The 19796-nt window shown below is 42.1% G+C and overlaps 1 protein-coding gene across 2 annotated transcripts; it reads left to right on the forward strand.

Annotated features, from left to right (window-relative positions):
* The first annotated feature begins 2758 nt into the window (after nucleotides 1–2758).
* Nucleotides 2759–11597, forward strand: LOC135504069 (alpha-tocopherol transfer protein-like). 2 transcript variants are annotated; one of them, XM_064922346.1, is made up of 6 exons: nucleotides 2759–2833; nucleotides 3307–3592; nucleotides 3868–4049; nucleotides 4484–4677; nucleotides 4872–4982; nucleotides 5252–11597. In XM_064922346.1, the coding sequence occupies exons 2-6, from the start codon at nucleotides 3315–3317 to the stop codon at nucleotides 5534–5536; spliced, it is 1050 nt and encodes a 349-aa protein (XP_064778418.1). In that variant the 5' UTR covers nucleotides 2759–2833; nucleotides 3307–3314; the 3' UTR covers nucleotides 5537–11597. The 2 variants fall into 2 exon arrangements, with proteins under 2 accessions (XP_064778418.1, XP_064778419.1); XM_064922347.1 differs by having other exon boundaries at nucleotides 2785–2837.
* Nucleotides 11598–19796: the final 8199 nt, after the last annotated feature.

Raw genomic sequence — 19796 nt, forward strand, 5'->3', positions numbered from 1 at the left:
CATCCTGACTCAGTTACACCAGCTCTGTCAGAAGGAATGAGTCAAAATTCACCCAACTTATTGTGGGAAGCTTGTAGAAGGGTTCCCGAAACGTTTGACCCAAGTTAAACAATTTAAAGACAATGCTACCAAATACTATTTGAGTGTATGTAAACTTCTGTCCGACTGGTAATGTGATGAAAGAAATAAAAACTAAAATAAATAATTCTCTCTACTATTATTCTGACATTTCACATTCTTAAAATAAAGTGGTGACCCTAACTGACCTTAGACAGGAAATTCTTACTAGGATTAAATGTCAGGAATTGTGAAAAACTGAGTTTAAATGTATTTGGCTAAGGTGTATGTAAACCTCTGACTTCAACTGTATCTATTTATAATTTTTCTGACAAGTCCCTTGAATCCTCAAGAAGACCAGTTGTAAAGCAAGCGTTCAATTCAATGGGCTCAATCTGTGTAGTGTAGGAGTCAGCAAGGCGGCCCACAGGCCAAAACCGACTTGCAAGTTATTTTATTTGGGCCCCAAAAGATTTGAGTAAAAAAAATGTTTTACTGAGTTAGAGTTCATAGAATGAAATCAGTCAAATAAATTAATTAGGCCAATGCATACATTTCACATGACTGGGCAGGGGTGCAGCCATGGGTGGGCCTGGGAGGCTTTAGGCTCACCCACTTGGGAGTTAGGCCAACTCACTGAGGAGCCAGGACCAGCCAATCAGAATGAGTTTTTCCCCACAAAAGGGCTTTATTACAGACAGAAATACTCCTCAGGATCATCATCTGTTCGGGTGGTGCAGGTGAAGAAGCTGGATGTGGAGGTCCTGGGTTGACGTGGTTACACGTGGTCTGCGGGTGTGATGCTGTTTGGCATACTGAAAATTTCTCTAAAACAACATTGGAGGTGGCTTATGGTAGAGAAATTACATTCAATTCTCTGGCAACAGCTCTGTTCAACATTCCTGCAGTTAGCATGCCATTGTACACTCCCTCAAAACTTGAGACATCTGTGGCATCGTGTTTTGTGGCAAAACTGCACATTTTAGAGTGGCCTTTTATTGTCACAGAACAAGGTGCACCTGTGTAATGATCATTCTGTTGAATCAGCTTCTTGATATGCCACACCTGTCAGGTGGATGTATTATCTTGCCAAAAGAGAAATGCTCACTAATAGGGATGTAAACAAATTTGTGCAGAAAATGTAAGAGAAATAAGCATTTTGTGCTTATGGAAAATGTCTAGGATCTTTTTATTTCAGCTCATGAAACATGGAACTTTCCACTAGATGTTGGAACATTTCTGCATTGATTAGCTTTCCCCAAACTGTTGCCACAAAGTTGGAAGTACAGAATTGTCTACAATGTCATTGTACACTGTAGTGTTAAGATTTCCCTTTACTGGAACTATTGGGCCTAGCCCGAACCATGAACAACAGCCCCAGACCATTATTCCTCCTCCATCAAACTTTACAGCTGGCACTATGTATCAGGGCAGGTAGCGTTCTCCTGGCATCCGCCAAACTCAGATTCATCAGTCGGATTGCCAGATGGAGAAGCATGCTTAATCACTCATGATAACAGGTTTCTGCTGCTCCAGAGTCCAATGGCAGTGAGCTTTACACCACTCCAGCCAACGTATGGCATTGCGCATGGTGATCTTAGGATTGTGTGCAGCTGCTCTGTAATGGAAACCTATTTCATGAAGCTCCCAACTAACAGTTATTGTGCTGACATTGCTTCCACATAGGGTTTGGAACTCAGTAGTAAGTGTTGTAACCGAGGACAGACGATTTTTACACGCTACACGCTTCAGCACTCGGTGATCCTGTTCTGTTAGCTTATGTGGCCTACCACTTCGCAGCTGAGCCGTTGTTGCTCTTAGCCATTTCCACTTCACAATAACAGCCCTTACAGTTGACCGTGGCAGACCGAGCAGGGCAGAAATTTGACAAACTAACTTGTTAGAAAGGTTGCCTCCTGTGATGGTGCCACGTTGAAAGTCACTAAGCTCTTCAGTATGGGCCATTCAACTGCCAGTGTTTGTCTATGGAGATTGCATGGCTGTGTGCTCAATTTTATACACCTGTCAGCAACGGGGACCAATCCACTCCGATGAAAAGTGAATGATAGGCCTAAAACCTACACTAGGGGTGTAGGCCAAGTTGCCTATCCCTGGTGTCGGGTGTAAACCTATCATCTGAAGTCTGTGGTGCAATTGCACCATCTATTGGATAAAATGTGCGTATAAAACCTGGATTTAACTTTACATTATAGGTTAACAGTTTTAGGCTGACGGGCAGAAGAGGATGAAATATCAAGTGTATCATAAATTATATTTTTTATTTAATACACATAAATGCATGAATGCTAATTGAAAATAAATCAAACTAAAGCCAACACAATTCCTAATAGCATATGTGGATATATCACACAAAAGACAAACCAAGAGATTCATTACAGTAGTAGGCCACCAAAATCCCCATCTAAATACAATGAAGTGAGTTTTGATGATGATTTGTTGTTACAATGTAGCAAGTCCTGCAGCCTAGTCTCCCCTTCAGCCTGTGTAAGGATCAGATGTGTTCATTTATTTTAACATTAAGGTTGTTTGATTTGGTTAAATAAAAATGTGGTAATTTGGTCGTTATTAAAAAATATTTGTGGGAGTCCGCTTTTGGGGGAGTCTTGTTTTCATCCTGAACAGTAGAATGCGGGATGCACATTCAATTCTACAATCGCCAATATACCATAGAAGAAGAAGAGTGACGCAGCTCATGACACTCTCCAACGAGAGAAGAAATGTCGCACCACCCGGAACTGTCCGCGGATTGCTCCAGGCAGGTTGTTTTGTTGTTTACAGGTTCTGTTATGATTTAGCAAGCATTTGTCTTGATAAAGCGTTCAGAAAATCGACATGGAATTATGATATATTACAAAAAAAATCGACCCTGGAAATACTAATTCCATTGGCTGGTATTCTGAAGCAGCTAGCCTCAACTTCACGAGTGCAGCGCTGTCAAAATCAGCAATTATGAGAAATGTATAAATGTTTACAAGGCAATGCTTTCAAGATATATATTTTGTTTAGGTCACTGCTGTTGCTGTCTGCTAGACTAGAGAATACAGTCAATTGTGTGGCTACAGTGTATGACTAATTGCCGATGACCTCAGCGATGTCTAGTGGTAATTGTGGTATTTCGCACGTCCTTCTACGGTCTTGTGATGCTCTCCAATCCATTTTTTTGTACCACGAATATTTCTGCTGTGTTGTTTAATCCCGACATTTATGTGGTATTCATACAAATTTTAGTGGCCAAAATGATGTCTGAAGAAAGTGAGCCCATGAGGCACATTGATCTTGGGTCTCCTTCTCTGGAACAACCAGCGGCTGGTCACTGGTTCCCTGGCCCTCCCCCGCCCGTCTACTCCTGCACTCTGACTCCTGAGCTGGTGGCCAAGGCCCGGGAGGAGCTACAGGAGAAGCCAGAGTGGAGGCTGAGAGACGCACAGGCCCTGAGGGACATGGTGCTGAAGGAGCAACCTAACCTCCGGACCAGGCTGGACGATGCCTTTCTCCTGCGCTTCCTACGGGCCAGGTAAAGCATGATGCACTACAGTAACTACCCATAATGCTCTCTGTACAATGATCCAGGAAACTGGCCTTAAGCGTCTCACAGTAGGTCGGATCTAGGATCAGCTCCCCCTGTCCATAAAATCATTATTATGATTTGAATGGCAAAGCTGATCCTATATCAGCACTTATACTCTAAGGCACTTTATGAATACGGGCCCTGGTGTCATCTTATTGAAGATGTTCTATCTTGAAGCTTACATAATGATGACCTGTCCCGTCTCCTTGTCCATCCAACAGGAAGTTTGACTATGACCGTGCAATGCAGCTGCTCCTCAACTACCACACCAGCCGGCGGGCCTGGCCCGAGGTCTTCCAGGACCTGAAGCCCTCCACGGTCAAACATGTGTTAGACCTGGGCTTCCTGACTGTTCTGCCCCATCCGGACCTTAATGGATGCTTCATCCTCTGTCTCAGACCTGGTTAGTGTGTTAGCTCACACTATCTACTGTTCTTTTATGTCCTAGAAGGGTTTTATGTCCTAGAAGCGCTCTAACTCATTTTTTGATCTTTATTTGGAAATACTTTATATGAACACTGTCTTCATAGAAGAATATAATAATACTTTATGTGAACACCCTCTTCATATAATATAATACTTTATTAATTCATACAAGACGGAAATTGGTTGTCTGCTTTACCCAAACCGGCATTATAAGTGCATTTACTTACTATCCCTTATGACCTATGTATAATGCACTATAATGCATGACATAGGTGCTAATAGCTGCCCATAAATATCTGTAATTTTTAAAATCTTGAAAACATGCCCGATAATAGCCTTGCTAAAACGGATTCAGATTGTCCTATGCTTGGCCTTTTTCAGAGTTACTAAATATACGTTATTTTACAACAGGAAAATGGAAAGCAAATGACTATCCATTTGAGGACAACATCCGGGCCATTTACCTGACTCTGGAGAAGCTGATTCAGCCAGAGGAGACTCAGGTGAATGGGATCGTCATCTTAGCAGACTATACTGGTGTGGGCTTGTCCCAGGCATCCAATCCGGGCCCGTTCCTGGCCAAGAAGGTTGTCAGCATCCTTCAGGTAAACCATCAAAGACCTTGTTATTGTTCTGTTATTTAAGTTTTGAGATTGTCACCCATGACAGCATGATCAAAATACACTGAGGTCTATCTAGAATATGTATCTTATCAAATATGTTTTGTTGAAAACCTAACACCCTCGAGATATGGCTTGTGTCTTCTGTCAATAACAGACATTTTAATGTTGGATTTCAGGATAGCTTCCCAATAAGAATCAAGGCTGTTAACATCATAAATGAGCCCCGGATTTTCAAAGGGATCTTTGCAATAATTAAGCCTTTCCTGAAGGAGAAGATGGCAGAGAGGGTGAGTTTCATTTCTTTGTCTTTTACATAATATGGAGTCTTTCTACATATCCTCCTTTTTCTGTACATGGTAACCTGTTAATTTGATCACTGCATTCAGATTACATTTATCTCGTATAACAGTTGTGATATGATTTTTAAAGTGTTTTAAAGCCATTCTGAATAAACCTAATCAAATGAACATGGGGCAGAAGCCCTCTTGAAGTACTGTAGGATCCTTTGTGATTGTGTGACATCAGCCTAACATAATTCCCTTATTTTTTCATACAGTACGTTCTCCATGGGTCAGACCTGCGCTCTCTGCACCGCAAAATTCCTCAATCCGTCCTGCCAGAGGAGTATGGTGGAGTGGCCAGACACCTTGACATGTCAGCCTGGTCAAAGACATTACTGGACTCTGAGGAGGAGTTTGTAGTGGAGTTCTGCCAGCCAGATCCTCTAGAGGGCGTAGTCCTCCCAGACTCCATGCTGTTTGAAGGGGAGCAGCCTGGTGGTGGTGCCAGGGATGACGACACCTTCAGGGGGCTACGCTCTCAGCTCTACTACTGTTACTGATAATGACCACCACCACCTCTCGCTACTATGAGGACACAAGCCTGGTCCCAGATGTGTTTGTGCTGTCTTGCCAACTTCTATGGTCATTGATGTGACATTGACCATAGTTGGTAAAACAGAACTAGATCTGGGACCAGACTGAGGACACCACTGTTTATTTTTCCCACTAATTGTTCTTTTGACCAATCACATCAGATATTTTTTAGATCTGATTGTTTTTCACTAATTGGTCTTTTGACCAATCAGAATAAGGCTGCCTGTATAAACGCAGCAAAAGTTATTTAGTAGAAATCACTACAGGAAGAGCTAAAGAGATGTCTGGGCTCATATTCAAAAAGCTTCTCAAGAGTAGGAGTGCTGATATAGGATCCGTTTTTACCTTTGAGATCAAAATGAATATGGGGCCTACTACACTCCACATTGGCCAAGCATAAGGCAACTTTAGGTTCTGGTAAGGAAGCTTTACAGGAGCTGCTAATGCATGTTTACTTATTTAGTAGTTTGTGCCTCTGTTTTAAAATGGCTCTGATTTCCATTGTAAGATGTATTTCCCATAGAGGAAGATGTTCGACTGTGCCCATTTGAAATGCCACTCACTTCCACTTTCTCCTTAATTTCTCAGAATACAAGTACTGAGGCTCTTCATTGGCATGGTGATATTCAAACACCATGTAGTTACAGAATACATGTACTGAGGCTCTTCATTGGCATGGTGATATTCAAACACCATGTAGTTACAGAATACACGTACCGAGGCTCTTCCATCGGCATGGTGATATTCAAACACCATGTAGTTACAGGACACATACTTTGCCTTAATCTATTTTTGATAATGATAGATATGCAAGGGGTTATGAATGGGGTTTAATTTGTATGTAATCATACAAGTATGCCACTTTTATCCAAAGCAACGTACAGTGCAGTGAGTGGATAGCGTACAATTGTAGCATGTGTATGTAATTCCAGCAGGAATTGAAACCCATGAACTTGCCTTTGCTGGCGCCATGCTCTTCCTGAACCACTCAAGACCTGTAATGTCTGAGTTACTGAGCGCCAAAGCCTACAGTGTACCTACATTACCATTCAAAAGTTTGAGGTCACTTTGAAATGTCCTTGTTTTTGAAAGAAAAACACTTTGTCCATTAAAATAATATCAAATTGATCAGAAATACAGTGTAGATGTTAGTGTTGTAAATTACTATTGTAGCTGGAAACTTGATTTAAAAAACAAAAAAAACAAAGGGATATCTACATAGGCGTACAGAGGCCCATTATCAGCAGCCATCACTCCTGTGTTCAAATCAAATTTTATTTGTCACATTCACATGGTTCGCAGATGTTAATGCGAGTGTAGCGAAATGCTTGTGCTTCTAGTTCCGACAATGCAGTGATAACCAACAAGTAATCTAACAATTCCAAAACTACTGTCTTATACACAAAGTGTAAGGGGATAAAGAATATGTACATAAAGATATATGAATGAGTGATGGTACAGAGCAGCATAGGCAAGATACAGTAGATGGTATCGAGTACAGTATATACATATGAGATGAGTATGTAAACAAAGTGGCATAGTTAAAGTGGCTAGTGATACATGTATTACATAAAGATGCAGTAGATGATATAGAGTACAGTATATATGTATACATATGAGATGAATAATGTAGGGTATGTGAACATTATATTAGGTAGCATTGTTTAAAGTGGCTAGTGATATATTTTACATAATTTCCCATCAATTCCCATTATTAAAGTGGCTGGAGTTGAATCAGTGTGTTTGCAGCAGCCACTCAGTGTTAGTGGTGGCTGTTTAACAGCCTGATGGCCTTGAGATTTAAGCTGTTTCTCAGTCTCTCAGTCCCAGCTTTGATGCACCTGTACTGACCTCGCCTTCTGGATGATAGCGGGGTGAACAGGCAGTGGCTTGGGTGGTTGTTGTCCTTGATGATCTTTATGGACTTCCTGTAACATCGGGTGGTGTAGGTGTCCTGGAGGGCAGGTAGTTTGCCCCCGGTGATGCGTTGTGCAGACCTCACTACCCTCTGGAGAGCCTTACGGTTGTGGGCGGAGCAGTTGCCGTACCAGGCGGTGATACAGCCCGCCAGGATGCTCTCGATTGTGCATCTGTAGAAGTTTGAGTGCTTTTGGTGACAAGCTGAATTTCTTCAGCCTCCTGAGGTTGAAGAGGCGCTGCTGCGCCTTCTTCACAATGTTGTCTGTGTGGGTGGACCAATTCAGTTTGTCTGATGTGTATGCCGAGGAACTTAAAACTTACTACCCTCTCCACTACTGTTCCATCGATGTGGATAGGGGGGTGTTCCCTCTGCTGTTTCCTGAAGTCCACAATCATCTCCTTAGTTTTGTTAACGTTGAGTGTGAGGTTATTTTCCTGACACCACACTCCGAGGGCCCTCACCTCCTCCCTGTAGGCCATCTCGTCGTTGTTGGTAATCAAGCCTACCAATGTTGTGTCGTCCGCAAACTTGATGATTGAATTGGAGGCGTGCGTGGCCACGCAGTCGTGGGTGAACAGGGAGTACAGGAGAGGGCTTAGAACGCACCCTTGTGGGGCCCCAGTGTTGAGGATCAGCGGGGTGGAGATGTTGTTGCCTACCCTCACCACCTGGGGGTGGCCCGTCAGGAAGTCCAGTACCAGTTGCACAGGGCGTGGTCGAGACCCAGGGTCTCGAGCTTGATGACGAGCTTGGAGGGTACTATGGTGTTAAATGCCGAGCTGTAGTCGATGAACAACATTCTCACGTAGGTATTCCTCTTGTCCAGATGGGTTAGGGCAGTGTGCAGTGTGGTTGAGATTGCATCGTCTGTGGACCTATTTGGGCGGTAAGCAAATTGGAGTGGGTGTCAGGTAGGGTGGAGGTGATATGGTCCTTGACTAGTCTCTCAAAGGACTTCATGATGACGGAAGTGAGTGCTACGGGGCGGTTGTCGTTTAGCTCCGTTACCTTAGCTTTCTTGGGAACAGGAACAATGGTGGCCCTCTTGAAGCATGTGGGAACAGCAGACTGGGATAGGGATTGATTGAATATGTCCGTAAACACACCAGCCAGCTGGTCTGCGCATGCTCTGAGGGTGCGGCTGGGGATGCCATCTGGGCCTGCAGCCTTGCGAGGGTTAACACGTTTAAATGTTTTACTCACCTCGGCTGCAGTGAAGGAGAGTCCGCATGTTTTCATTGCAGGCTGTGTCAATGGCACTGTATTGTCCTCAAAGCGGGCCAAAAAGTTATTTAGTCTGCCTGGGAGCAAGGCATCCTGGTCCGTGACTGGGCTGGTTTTCTTTTTGTAATCCATGATTGACTGTAGACCCTGCCACATACCTCTTGTGTCTGAGCCGTTGAATTGAGATTCTGCTTTGTCTCTATACTGACGCTTAGCTTGTTTGATTGCCTTGCTGAGGGAATAGCTGCACTGTTTGTATTCGGTCATGTTTCCGGTCACCTTGCCCTGATTAAAAGCAGTGGTTCGCGCTTTCAGTTTCACGCGAATGCTTCCATCAATCCACGGTTTCTGGTTTGGGAATGTTTTAATCGTTGCTATGGGAACGACATCTTCAACGCACATTCTAATGAACTCGCACACCGAATCAGCGTAATCGTCAATGTTGTTGTTTGATGCAATACAAAACATATCCCAGTACACGTGATGGAAGCAGTCTTGGAGTGTGGAATCAGATTGGTCGGCCCAGCATTGGACAGACCTCAGCGTGGGAGCTTCTTGTTTTAGTTTCTGTCTGTAGGCAGTGATCAACAAAATGGAGTCGTGGTCAGCTTTTCCGAAAGGAGGGCGGGGCAGGACCTTATATGCGTCGCGGAAGTTAGAATAGCAATGATCCAAGGTTTTGCCAGCCCTGGTTGCGCAATCGATATGCTGATACAATTTAGGGAGTCTTGTTTTCAGATTAGCCTTGTTAAAATCCCCAGCTACAATGAATGCAGCCTCAGGATGTATGGATTCCAGTTTGCAAAGAGTCAAATAAAGTTCGTTCAGAGCCATCAATGTGTCTGCTTGGGGGGGAATATATACGGCTGTGATTATAATCGAAGAGAATTCTCTTGGTAGATAATGTGGTCGACATTTGATTGTGATGAATTCTAAATCAGGTGAACAGAAGGACTTGAGTTCCTGTATGTTTTTGTGATCACACCACGTCTTGTTAGCCATAAGGCATACGCCCCCGCCCCTCTTCTTACCAGAAAGATGTATGTTTCTGTCGGCGCGATGCGTGGAGAAACCAGCTGGCTGCACCGACTCCGATAGCGTCTCTCCAGTGAGCCATGTTTCCGTGAAGCAAAGAACGTTACAGTCTCTGATGTCTCTCTGGAATGCTACATTTGCTCGGATTTCATCATCCTTGTTGTCAAGAGACTGGACATTGGCAAGAAGAATGCTAGGGAGTGGTGCACGATGTGCCCGTCTCCGGAGTCTGACCAGAAGACCGCCTCGTTTCCCTCTTTTACGAAGTCGTTTTTTTGGGTCGCCGGCTGTGATCCATTCCGTTGTCCTGGGTGAAAGGCAGATCACAGGATCCGCTTCGCGAAAGTCATATTCTTGGTCGTACTGATGGTGAGTTGACGCTGCTCTTATATTCAGTAGTTCTTCTCGACTGTATGTAATGAAACCTAAGATGACCTGGGGGACTAGGTGGGGTATGTTGTGTTAGCTAATCCAAGTGTATCATTTTAAAAGGCTAATTGATCTTTAGAAAAAACTTTTGCAATTATGTTAGCACAGCTAAAATCTGTTCTGATTAAGGAAGCAATAAAACTGGCCTTGACTGGTTGAGTATCTGGAGCATCAGCATTTGTGGGTTCAATTACAGGCTCAAAATGGCCAGTAACAAAGACTTTATTCTGAAACTCGTCAGTCTATTCTTGTTCTGAGAAATGAAGGCTATTCCATGCGAGAAATTGTCAAGAAACTGAAGATCTCATACAACGCGGTGTACTACTCACAGAACAGCGCAAACTGACTCTAACCAGAATAGAAAGAGTGGGAGGTCCCGGTGCACAACTGAGCAAGAGGACAAGTACATTAGTGTCTTAGTGTCAAAAAAATGTGCTTTTCAAAAATGAGGACATTTCTAAGTGACCCCAAACTTCTGAATGGTAGTGTACCTACATGAGTGTGACATCAAAGCAATCTTGATGCACATTTGTTCATATTGATACTAATTTAACTTGTCCTGATCAGTTGTCACTCATGCTGATTTGATTTCCACCACTAGCATTGTAAATTGTGGATAGTTGTATGATATAAAAGTACTAACTACAGTATTACATTAAATTTAACATAGCTCAAATTAACATGAACATTTTTGACATTTAATAGCTAGTATGTAGATGAAATTGCCATGTTTCTGCATTGTTCTAGACAAGTTTGAATCCACAGACTATTTTGATATGTAACGTTACAGATAGATACAGCTACTTTGTGTTTTCTTTGCATTAACCATTGAAATTGCCTATGCTGTGATCTGGAAACTGGTCCATAATGTTTTGTTTTACCAGTTACAATCTCAACCCAGGGTACAGAAGCCAGCTATGGGGATACCCACCCAGCAACACTGGAGCTATGTCATTGTGCCAAATATTTTATTATTACCATGGACCATTTAGAGGTTAGGTTATATAGTGCAGATGAACTCACTCAATAGACAAAGAGTATACCAAACATTAGGAACACCTTCCTAATATTGAGTTCCTTCTTTAACCTGTCTCCTTCCCTTCATCTACACTGATTGAAGTGGATTTAACAAGTGACATCAATAAGGGATCATAGCTTTCACCTGGTCATTCAATGTCATGGAAACAGATGTTCATCATGTGTTGTATACTCATGAATTTATATTTTATTCATTATTTTATGAAAGGCCAAATTGTTTGAAAAATATATATTTTGTCATTAAGTTACATTCCACAATGTTATATTGTAATTAGCTAATCAATTTATTTTTCTAAGATGTCTAAGCATGTCTGCAGTCTCTTCATATTTTAGAGTAGGCCTTCATTGATCAATAGATGAATAAACACATTTCAAATTCAGATGTGTGATTTGCAAAACCCAAGGCCTACATGTCCAGTACAGAGGATGGTTTCATTGGGTAGAATAGAACACAACACTATCTATTTTAGTCCATTCCCAGATTGCCCAGTAGGCTGCCGTTTAGGCTTTATGCGACTTGAGAATTAGGCCTAGTCGAAAGCTTAATTTTGTCACATTCTATTCGTTTTCATATTTGAAGTTATGAAGAGTTTCACGTTTCAGTGTGAGTGAAATGTGAGTCTGGATCACAAGACGATGTCTGATTGGCTGTGGAATGGCTAACTCCATTTTGGAAACAGCTGTTTGAAGACCTAACCTTCCCTCGTTGTTTCGGGAGGTTGCCAGAGAAACATTCCGGCTTTATGAGACTTCATCGCTGCAAGATTTACATTACGTGTGGCAGAAGGGCCCGGAAACTGAATTGGTGTTTGATCCGATTGTATCAAGTGGATAATTAAGGCTACCGAATCAAGGTTAGTCATTTGTCTTTTTGTTACACTATAACAATGTTTATGTGAAAATGACTGTTGCCGCGCAACCTCGGCGGATGCACATTTGGTTACGAGGGATCTGTCCTGATTTTGATGCAGGTCGTGTGTTCGTCGAACTTGCCAACATTAGGCACTTGAGGGACGTTGTATTCTGTTATTTACTCAGTGGAATGCCTATCTATACTTGAACAATGTAGGTGGTCTCGTCTGATGGAATATAGTCTACTGCCTATCCTCTATTCTGGGCGATTTTAATGTGAAATTGGGACAAATTGGACTGCTCCAATATCTTAACACTATCTTCCAGGTTTTATTCAACCTTTTCAGCTTTGCGTATCAACAGATATCCCTAGACAAGTTCAGCTAATTATCTCACTTATCAGAACAAATAAACTGATCTTGTGAAATAACCAAATACTAAAAATAAATAAAATCACATTTTCTTATGCCTTTTACAATGGTCTTGACAGAGGGATTTCAACAAATACCCTTTAACTTAATTATTGAAGGTCAGTAAGGATAGCTGTAGTCTGTAGGATAGGTGTAGGCTATAGCAGTATTTCCAACTTTTTATAGTCCTGTACCCCCTTCAAACATTCAACCTTCAGCTGCGTACCAACTCACCAGGGTCAGCGCACTCTCAAATGTTGTTTATTGCCATCATTTTAAGCCTGCCACACACGCACACTATACATTTAAACATAAGAATGAGTGTGAGTTTGTGTCACAACCTGGCTCATGGGAAGTGACAAAGAGATCTTAGAGGACCAGGGCACAAATAATAATAATCAATTTTGCTCTTTATTTTACCATCTTACATGTAAAACCTTATTTGTTCATTGAAAATTGTGAATAACTCACCAGAGGTTAATGAGAACGGTGTGCTTGAAAGGATGCACATAACTCCGCAATGTTGGGCTGTATTGGAGAGAGTATTGACACGTTTTTGGGCATATCCACACAGTCTGTGCCTGTATTTAGTTTTCATGCTAGTAAGGGTCGAGAATCCACTCTCACACTGGTACGTGGTTGCAAAAGGCATCACTCTGAGCTCAGGCCAATCCAGAAATCTGGCAGTGGCTTCTGATTAAATACAATTTTCACAGAACCGCTTGTTGCAATTTAGATGAGGCTCTCTTGTTCAGATATCAGTAAGTGGACTGGAGGCGGGGCATGGAAGGGATAACGAATCCAGTTGTTTGTTCCGTCCGTTTTGGAAAATTACCTGCGTAATTGTGCACCCATCTCACTCAGCTGCTTCGCTCTATCACATTTGACATTGTTTGTAAGCTTGAGTTAATTTGCACACACAAAATCATAGAATGACCTGTGTGTTGTCCTTGTTAATGCAGACAGAAAAGATCTCCAACTTCTTAATCATAGCCTCAAGCCTGTCCTGCACATTGAATATATTTTTTTATTTTTTTTATTTCACCAGGCAAGTCAGTTAAGAACACATTCTTATTTTCAATGACGGCCTGGGAACAGTGGGTTAACTGCCTGTTCAGGGGCAGAACGACAGATTTGTACCTTGTCAGCTCGGGGGTTTGAACTCACAACCTTCCGGTTACTAGTTCAACGCTCTAACCACTAGGCTACTTACTGGAGATTCCCAGTAATCCTAGATTCAGATCATTAAGGTAGGCCAGTCATGTGAGAAACTCATCATCACGTGTGACGGATGTGAAACAGCTAGCTTAGTTAGCGGTGGTGCGAGCTAAATAGCGTTTCAATCGATGACGTCACTTGCTCTGAGACCTTGAAGTAGTAGTTCCCCTTGCTCTGCAAGAGCCACGGCTTTTGTAACAATGGGTAACAATGCTTCGTGGGTGACTGTTGTTGATGTGTGCAGAGGGGCCCTGGTTCGAGCCTGGGTATGGACAAGGGACAGTTTAAAGTTATACGGTTACACATGCAAGCGGTCAGACAAGTGAAAATTATGGCCAGTAAAGAACTTTAGGCTCGTCTCTCAATTTAAAAAACATGTCAATACTTTTCCCCTTGATAACCAGCGTCACAGCGTTACATGGTCGCTGCCCATGTCATTGCATAATGCAGAAGTTACACGAGAGTTCAGGGGCCTTGCTTTAACAAAGTTAACCATTTTCCCTGTAGTATCCAAAACATCTTTCAAGCTGTCAGGCATTCGCTTGGCAGCAAGAGCCTCTCAGTAGATACTGCAGTGTCCCCAAGTGGCATCAGGAGCAACTGTTTGCAGGCGTATTACCACTCCACTATGTCTCCCTGCCATGGCTTTTGCGCCATCAGTTCAGATACCAACACTTAACCACCAGATTCCTTTTGACTTCACAAAGCTGTCCATCCAGTACTTTATCCTCTCCTGTTGTCCTGGATTCCAGTGGTTTGCAGAAGAGGATGTCTTCCTTAATTGACCCCCCATAAACGTAACAGACATATACCAGGAGCCTTGCCAGGCCCGCCACATCTGTTGACTCATCCAGCTGTAATGCATAGACTTCACTGGCTTGTATGCGAAGCAGTAATTGTTTCAAAACATCTCCTGCCTTGTCACTGATGTGTCATGGGACAGTGTTGTTTGAGGAAGGCATTGTCTGTATAGTTTTTTTGGCCGTTTCCCCCAGCATGGTCCCAGCCATATCTGCTGCAGCAGGAATAATTAAGTCCTCCACAATAGTATGGGGCTTGCCTGTCTAGCCACTAGGTAGCTCACCATATACAACACTTCTAGCCCCTTCTTAATGGTATCTGTTGCTTTTGTCTTACTACTCGAAAGTCGTCTTCATTCTCGTTCAAAAAACTCCCGTGGCTTATCTTTCAAATTGTCATGTTTTGTTTCTAAATGTCTGCGCAAGAGTGAAGGTTTCCCGTGGAGAGTAATGGTTAATGTGATTGGATGTTACTTATTTGACTAGGCTACCTGTATTTGATGTTGTTGTTTCGCTGAACACTAGATGGATTAATTAAATTTTTGCCAGTGAAACGAGGCTACTCGGGGAGGAAAAAAACAACCAAATGCCCCATTGGAAAATATATATTTTTAAATATGAATCACATTTTTATTTGGCGTACCCCCAACGACATTGCGCTTACCCTACTTGTACCTCAGTTTGGGAATACCTGCTTTAGTGCAAACTGTAACTTAACAGAAAATTTGAGTTGAGGTAGTCCTCATCGGTTTGGTTTCTAGTGTATACACCCCTCGACATGTTTCTGATGGTCCTGTAGGGATACTATGTGTATTTTCAGGGTTTGGTTCAAGACCGGCAGCACAAACACCTGACAAACAATACCATTAGCTGAATCAGTTGATATGAGCTTGCACATAAGCCTGCACACACCTGTAGGACCAGGGTTGAAAAACACAACTTTTTTTTATCATACAGATAGTTATTTCAAGGTGCACTATGCAGAAATCGCTCTGCCATTTCCTGGCTGCTAAAATTCTAATAGTGCACCAAATTTCAGTTTGACAAAACAAGCAAGTAAAGTAGAGAATCATTGTACCATCTAAACCGCTGTGAATTGTATTTTCAATAACCAAAAATATTGTATTTTCAGCTGTTTGAAGCTGGTGTACAACGCTGAAACTAAAAGATGGGGAAAAAATACCAAACAAGTTACATATTGCAGCTTCAAGCCTTCATGGATCAACAATAATGAGGTCATGTACTGTATATCTGCAGTGCAGCAGTGGCACTACCAGCATCACTCTCCTCTTCCTCCAACTTTCCCTTTAGCTAATGGATGTCTGCTGTTGTGTTGATAGTGGCCAATAACATTATTAGCAATGGAAAAATTAAGATTGAATACATTTCATACTCATCCAGAGTACTGTATGTTTTGTTGGGTTGGGGATAAGGGTCAGTTGTAAGAGTTAGTTGTGTATGGTTGTTTTATCATCTTGTAGTTATTACTTTCTTCCCTCAGGAAGTACATTTTTTTTGTGTCTGGTCCCAGATCTGGTTGGGCTATCTTGCAAACTCCTACTGATGTGTTGTGCCACTGACTCTACAGTTGTCATACTATTACATTTATATTTTAGTAGATTACAGGAGCAGTTAGGGTTAAGTGCCTTGCTCAAGGGCACATCAAGGGAACAGATTTCTCACCTCGTCGGCATGGGGATTCAAACCAGTGACCATTGGCCAGCTACCTGCCACCAATTAAGAGTCATCAGTAGGGATGCATGATATATCGGTGAGCATATCAGAATCGTCCGATATTAGCTAAAAATGCCAACATCGGCATCGGCCCTATATCTAGCTTAACGCCGATATGCAAAACCCATGTCAAAGCTGACGTGCATACCTATATAACGTAGGTAGATGACGTAATGACGCCACGAAAACACAGAGCTACACAGAACAAAAACTGAAAAATACTAAGCGCACACTTCCAACAACTAGTTAAAGTCGAGCAGTCATTTGAAAGTAAGAACATTTCAGCGATACAACTCAAAGGCAAAACCCGTTAATGCCAAGATAATGGAATTTATTGCCCTTGACAATCAACCGTCCTCTGTTGTGGATGACGTTGGCTTTCGCCGACTGGTCGAGCCCCAGTACACATTATTTTTCCGATGTTGCCCTACTGGAGTTACAGTATTGTTGAAACGTACATATATGAGCATCACTGCTATTAGCTTCACTACTGACATTTGGACCAGCGATGTCAGCCCCATGAGCATGCTGAGTCTGACCTCACAGTGGGTCGATTTTTATTTATTTCACCTTTATTTAACCAGGTAGGCAAGTTGAGAACAAGTTTTCATTTACAATTGCGACCTGGCATTTGGGTTGATGAGGATTTCATATGGAGGAAAGCCGTATTGCATGCACAAGAATGTGCTGGTTTTCATACTGCTGCTGAATGTTTGAAACTTGGCAACATGAAAAACTCTTAGCGCCATTCAAAAAACTTGCAAAATAAGCTTATCAACTGCGTCTGCAGCAGGCGTGAAACCCTCTGTCATGGCATTGAAATGGCTGCTCAACAAAACTGCCAATACAGACCGTGGAGTTAAATTTACAAAAGTTCTTGAGGCTGTGAACAAGCGATTTGTGGCATTCTCTCGACAGTGTCGCCACCATGCTCGGTGCAAGGACTGCTACTTTTACGCAGACAAGAAACAGGGTTTACATGAAATGTTACATACACAGCTGGACACGGCAGGGTAGCCTAGTGGTTAGAGCGTTGGACTAGTAACCGGAAGGTTGCAAGTTCAAAACCCGAGCTGACAAGGTACAAATCTGTCGTTCTGCCCCTGAACAGGCAGTTAACCCACTGTTCCTAGGCTGTCATTGAAAATAAGAATTTGTTCTTAACTGACTTGCCTAGTTAAAGGTAAAATAAAAAAAACACACAGCTGGACAAGATGGAAACGGACACAGTGACAGTGCGCACAGAGGAAGAGTAGGCCATGGACAGACAGCTGAAACTTCATTGCTTGACATGTATAAGGAAATCCTGGTTGAGAATTAAATGACTGAACAAATTAACAATGTAACGGCACAGCAATTAAGTGAAAAATATTTTGATTATGTTTTACTGGTAATGGGGACACGTAAATGCCATCAAAATAACGTGTGTGTGACTTATCGAGGCAACTAATTTAAGAACAACTTCTTATTTACAATGACTGCCAGACCCGGACGGCGCTGGACCAATTGTGCACTGCCCTATGGGACTCCCAATCACGGCCGGATGTGAGACAGCCTGGATTCAAACCAGGGACTGTAGTGACGCCTCTTGCACTGAGATGCTGTGCCTTAGACCGCTGTGTGTTCACTATTTAACTGTACTAGAATGCTTAAAAGGCCGCTAAAATTTTGAATATTGGGTATCGGCCAAAAATGTCATGTCAGTGCATCCCTAGTATTCAGGACTATCTTTCTTACACAATACAAAATATGTTACTGGACGGAGAGAAGCGATCCAGAACTATAAGCATAGTGCCCACAGACTTCAGTCTAAAATGTGCAAAGCATTTGGTTGCTCTATATCAAATCCAAATCAAATTTATTTATATAGCCCTTCGTACATCAGCTGATATCTCAAAGTGCTGTACAGAAACCCAGCCTAAAACCCCAAACAGCAAGCAATTCAGGTGTAGAAGCACGGTGGCTAGGAAAAACTCCCAAGAAAGGCCTAAACCTAGGAAGAAACCTAGAGAGGAACCAGGCTATGTGGGGTGGCCAGTCCTCTTCTGGCTGTGCCGGGTGGAGATTATAACAGAACATGGCCAAGATGTTCAAATGTTCATAAATGACCAGCATGGTCAAATAATAATAATCACAGGCAGAACAGTTGAAACTGGAGCAGCAGCAGCACGGCCAGGTGGACTGGGAACAGAAAGGAGTCATCATGTCAGGTAGTCCTGAGGCATGGTCCTAGGGCTCAGGTCCTCTGAGAGAAAGAAAGAGAGAATTAGAGAGAGCATACTTAAATTCACACAGGACACCGGATAGGACAGGAGAAGTACTCCAGATATAACAAACTGACCCTATTCCCCCCGACAAACTACTGCAGCATAAATACTGGAGGCTGGAGGCAATCTCCAATCTATAGAAATATCCAGCATGTGTGTACATTCATAACTATTAATGGGCATTATATTTTAGTCTTCTACTCCCTCTCTAATTATGGGAGATGTGTTTACACATTTGCAGGCTGTGTTTTTGTCAGTAGTCACCTACTCAGTACTCCACTGACCTCTAACCATGTTCCATGCTCTGTAGTTAGACTAGGCTATAGGACATTTGATTTTTAGCTCCATCACTGGCTGGGAAAGAGTTAAGTACCACAACCACCCGTTCTTTCTTGTGACTGTCAGGAAGAAAAGTAGTACTTATGCACAATTATATTATAGACACGCAGGCATCATCTATAGACCATAGATTTTTTTAAATTAGTTTTGATCCTTATTAACTCCTTGTCTTTCATTTGTCGTGCGCCATATGATTTTCATATTACCCTTCACTTTAATTTTCATCTTTAATATTTAATATGGTAAATATATCCAAGGCAAAAACATAAATGGTATTAATTTGAATAATATTCCCGTTAATTCCCACGGAAAGTTTCCACCTCTGAATATTCCCCAAAATGTGCAAAGCAAGTTACCATAACAAATATTGTCAACAGATGCTTTTGAAAAACTAAATTACTTCTTAGATTACTTTTAAATTCAGAAAAGGTATTCTCAATGACGTTTAAATTTGTTCCACCTGAGTGAGTCTGACCACAAGTCGTTGATGACACACCAAATGTGTTTGATGGATCCTTTTTGTCTTCTTCTGTGTTATAATGACCTTATTGTTGTTAAGACTCTCTTGTGAGGATCCAGAAGATCAGGTTATAATGGATCAGCTCTACAGAGCTCTCTCTCCTGCAGAGGGGGAAGAGGGATGGATGTGGGGGGGGCGGGGTTTATGACATCGCATGTTGATCATAAACCATAGGTAGCAGACATTCCTTTAGGGGCCTAGTTTGGGTGACTGGAATGTCTTTGTGTCTTATGAAGTTTTCCGCCCTAAACTACATCATCAAACCATGGACACTGGGACAATATATTTCAACATTTGAATATTGGGAATGATGAGATATGGAAAATATGTCTATTTTGTGATGTCATTAAAAGGTGCATGAAGATGTTATAATGAGAATTTACGTGAGTTTTCATACGGTGTATATCATGTTTATATACTTTACGTTGTGTGGAAAATA

This window comes from Oncorhynchus masou, chromosome 18 (genome assembly GCF_036934945.1).
Source record: "Oncorhynchus masou masou isolate Uvic2021 chromosome 18, UVic_Omas_1.1, whole genome shotgun sequence".
NCBI classification, from domain to species: domain Eukaryota; kingdom Metazoa; phylum Chordata; class Actinopteri; order Salmoniformes; family Salmonidae; genus Oncorhynchus; species Oncorhynchus masou.

What these genes read in the sequence shown, in the direction of transcription:
- LOC135504069 (XM_064922346.1), top strand. Translation starts at nt 3,315, where the DNA reads ATGATGTCTGAAGAAAGTGAGCCCATGAGGCACATTGATCTTGGGTCT. An exon ending in CTGCGCTTCCTACGGGCCAG is followed by an intron (nt 3,593 to 3,867) that starts GTAAAGCATGAT and finishes TCCATCCAACAG; the next exon opens with GAAGTTTGACTATGACCGTG. An exon ending in AGGTTGTCAGCATCCTTCAG is followed by an intron (nt 4,678 to 4,871) that starts GTAAACCATCAA and finishes GTTGGATTTCAG; the next exon opens with GATAGCTTCCCAATAAGAAT.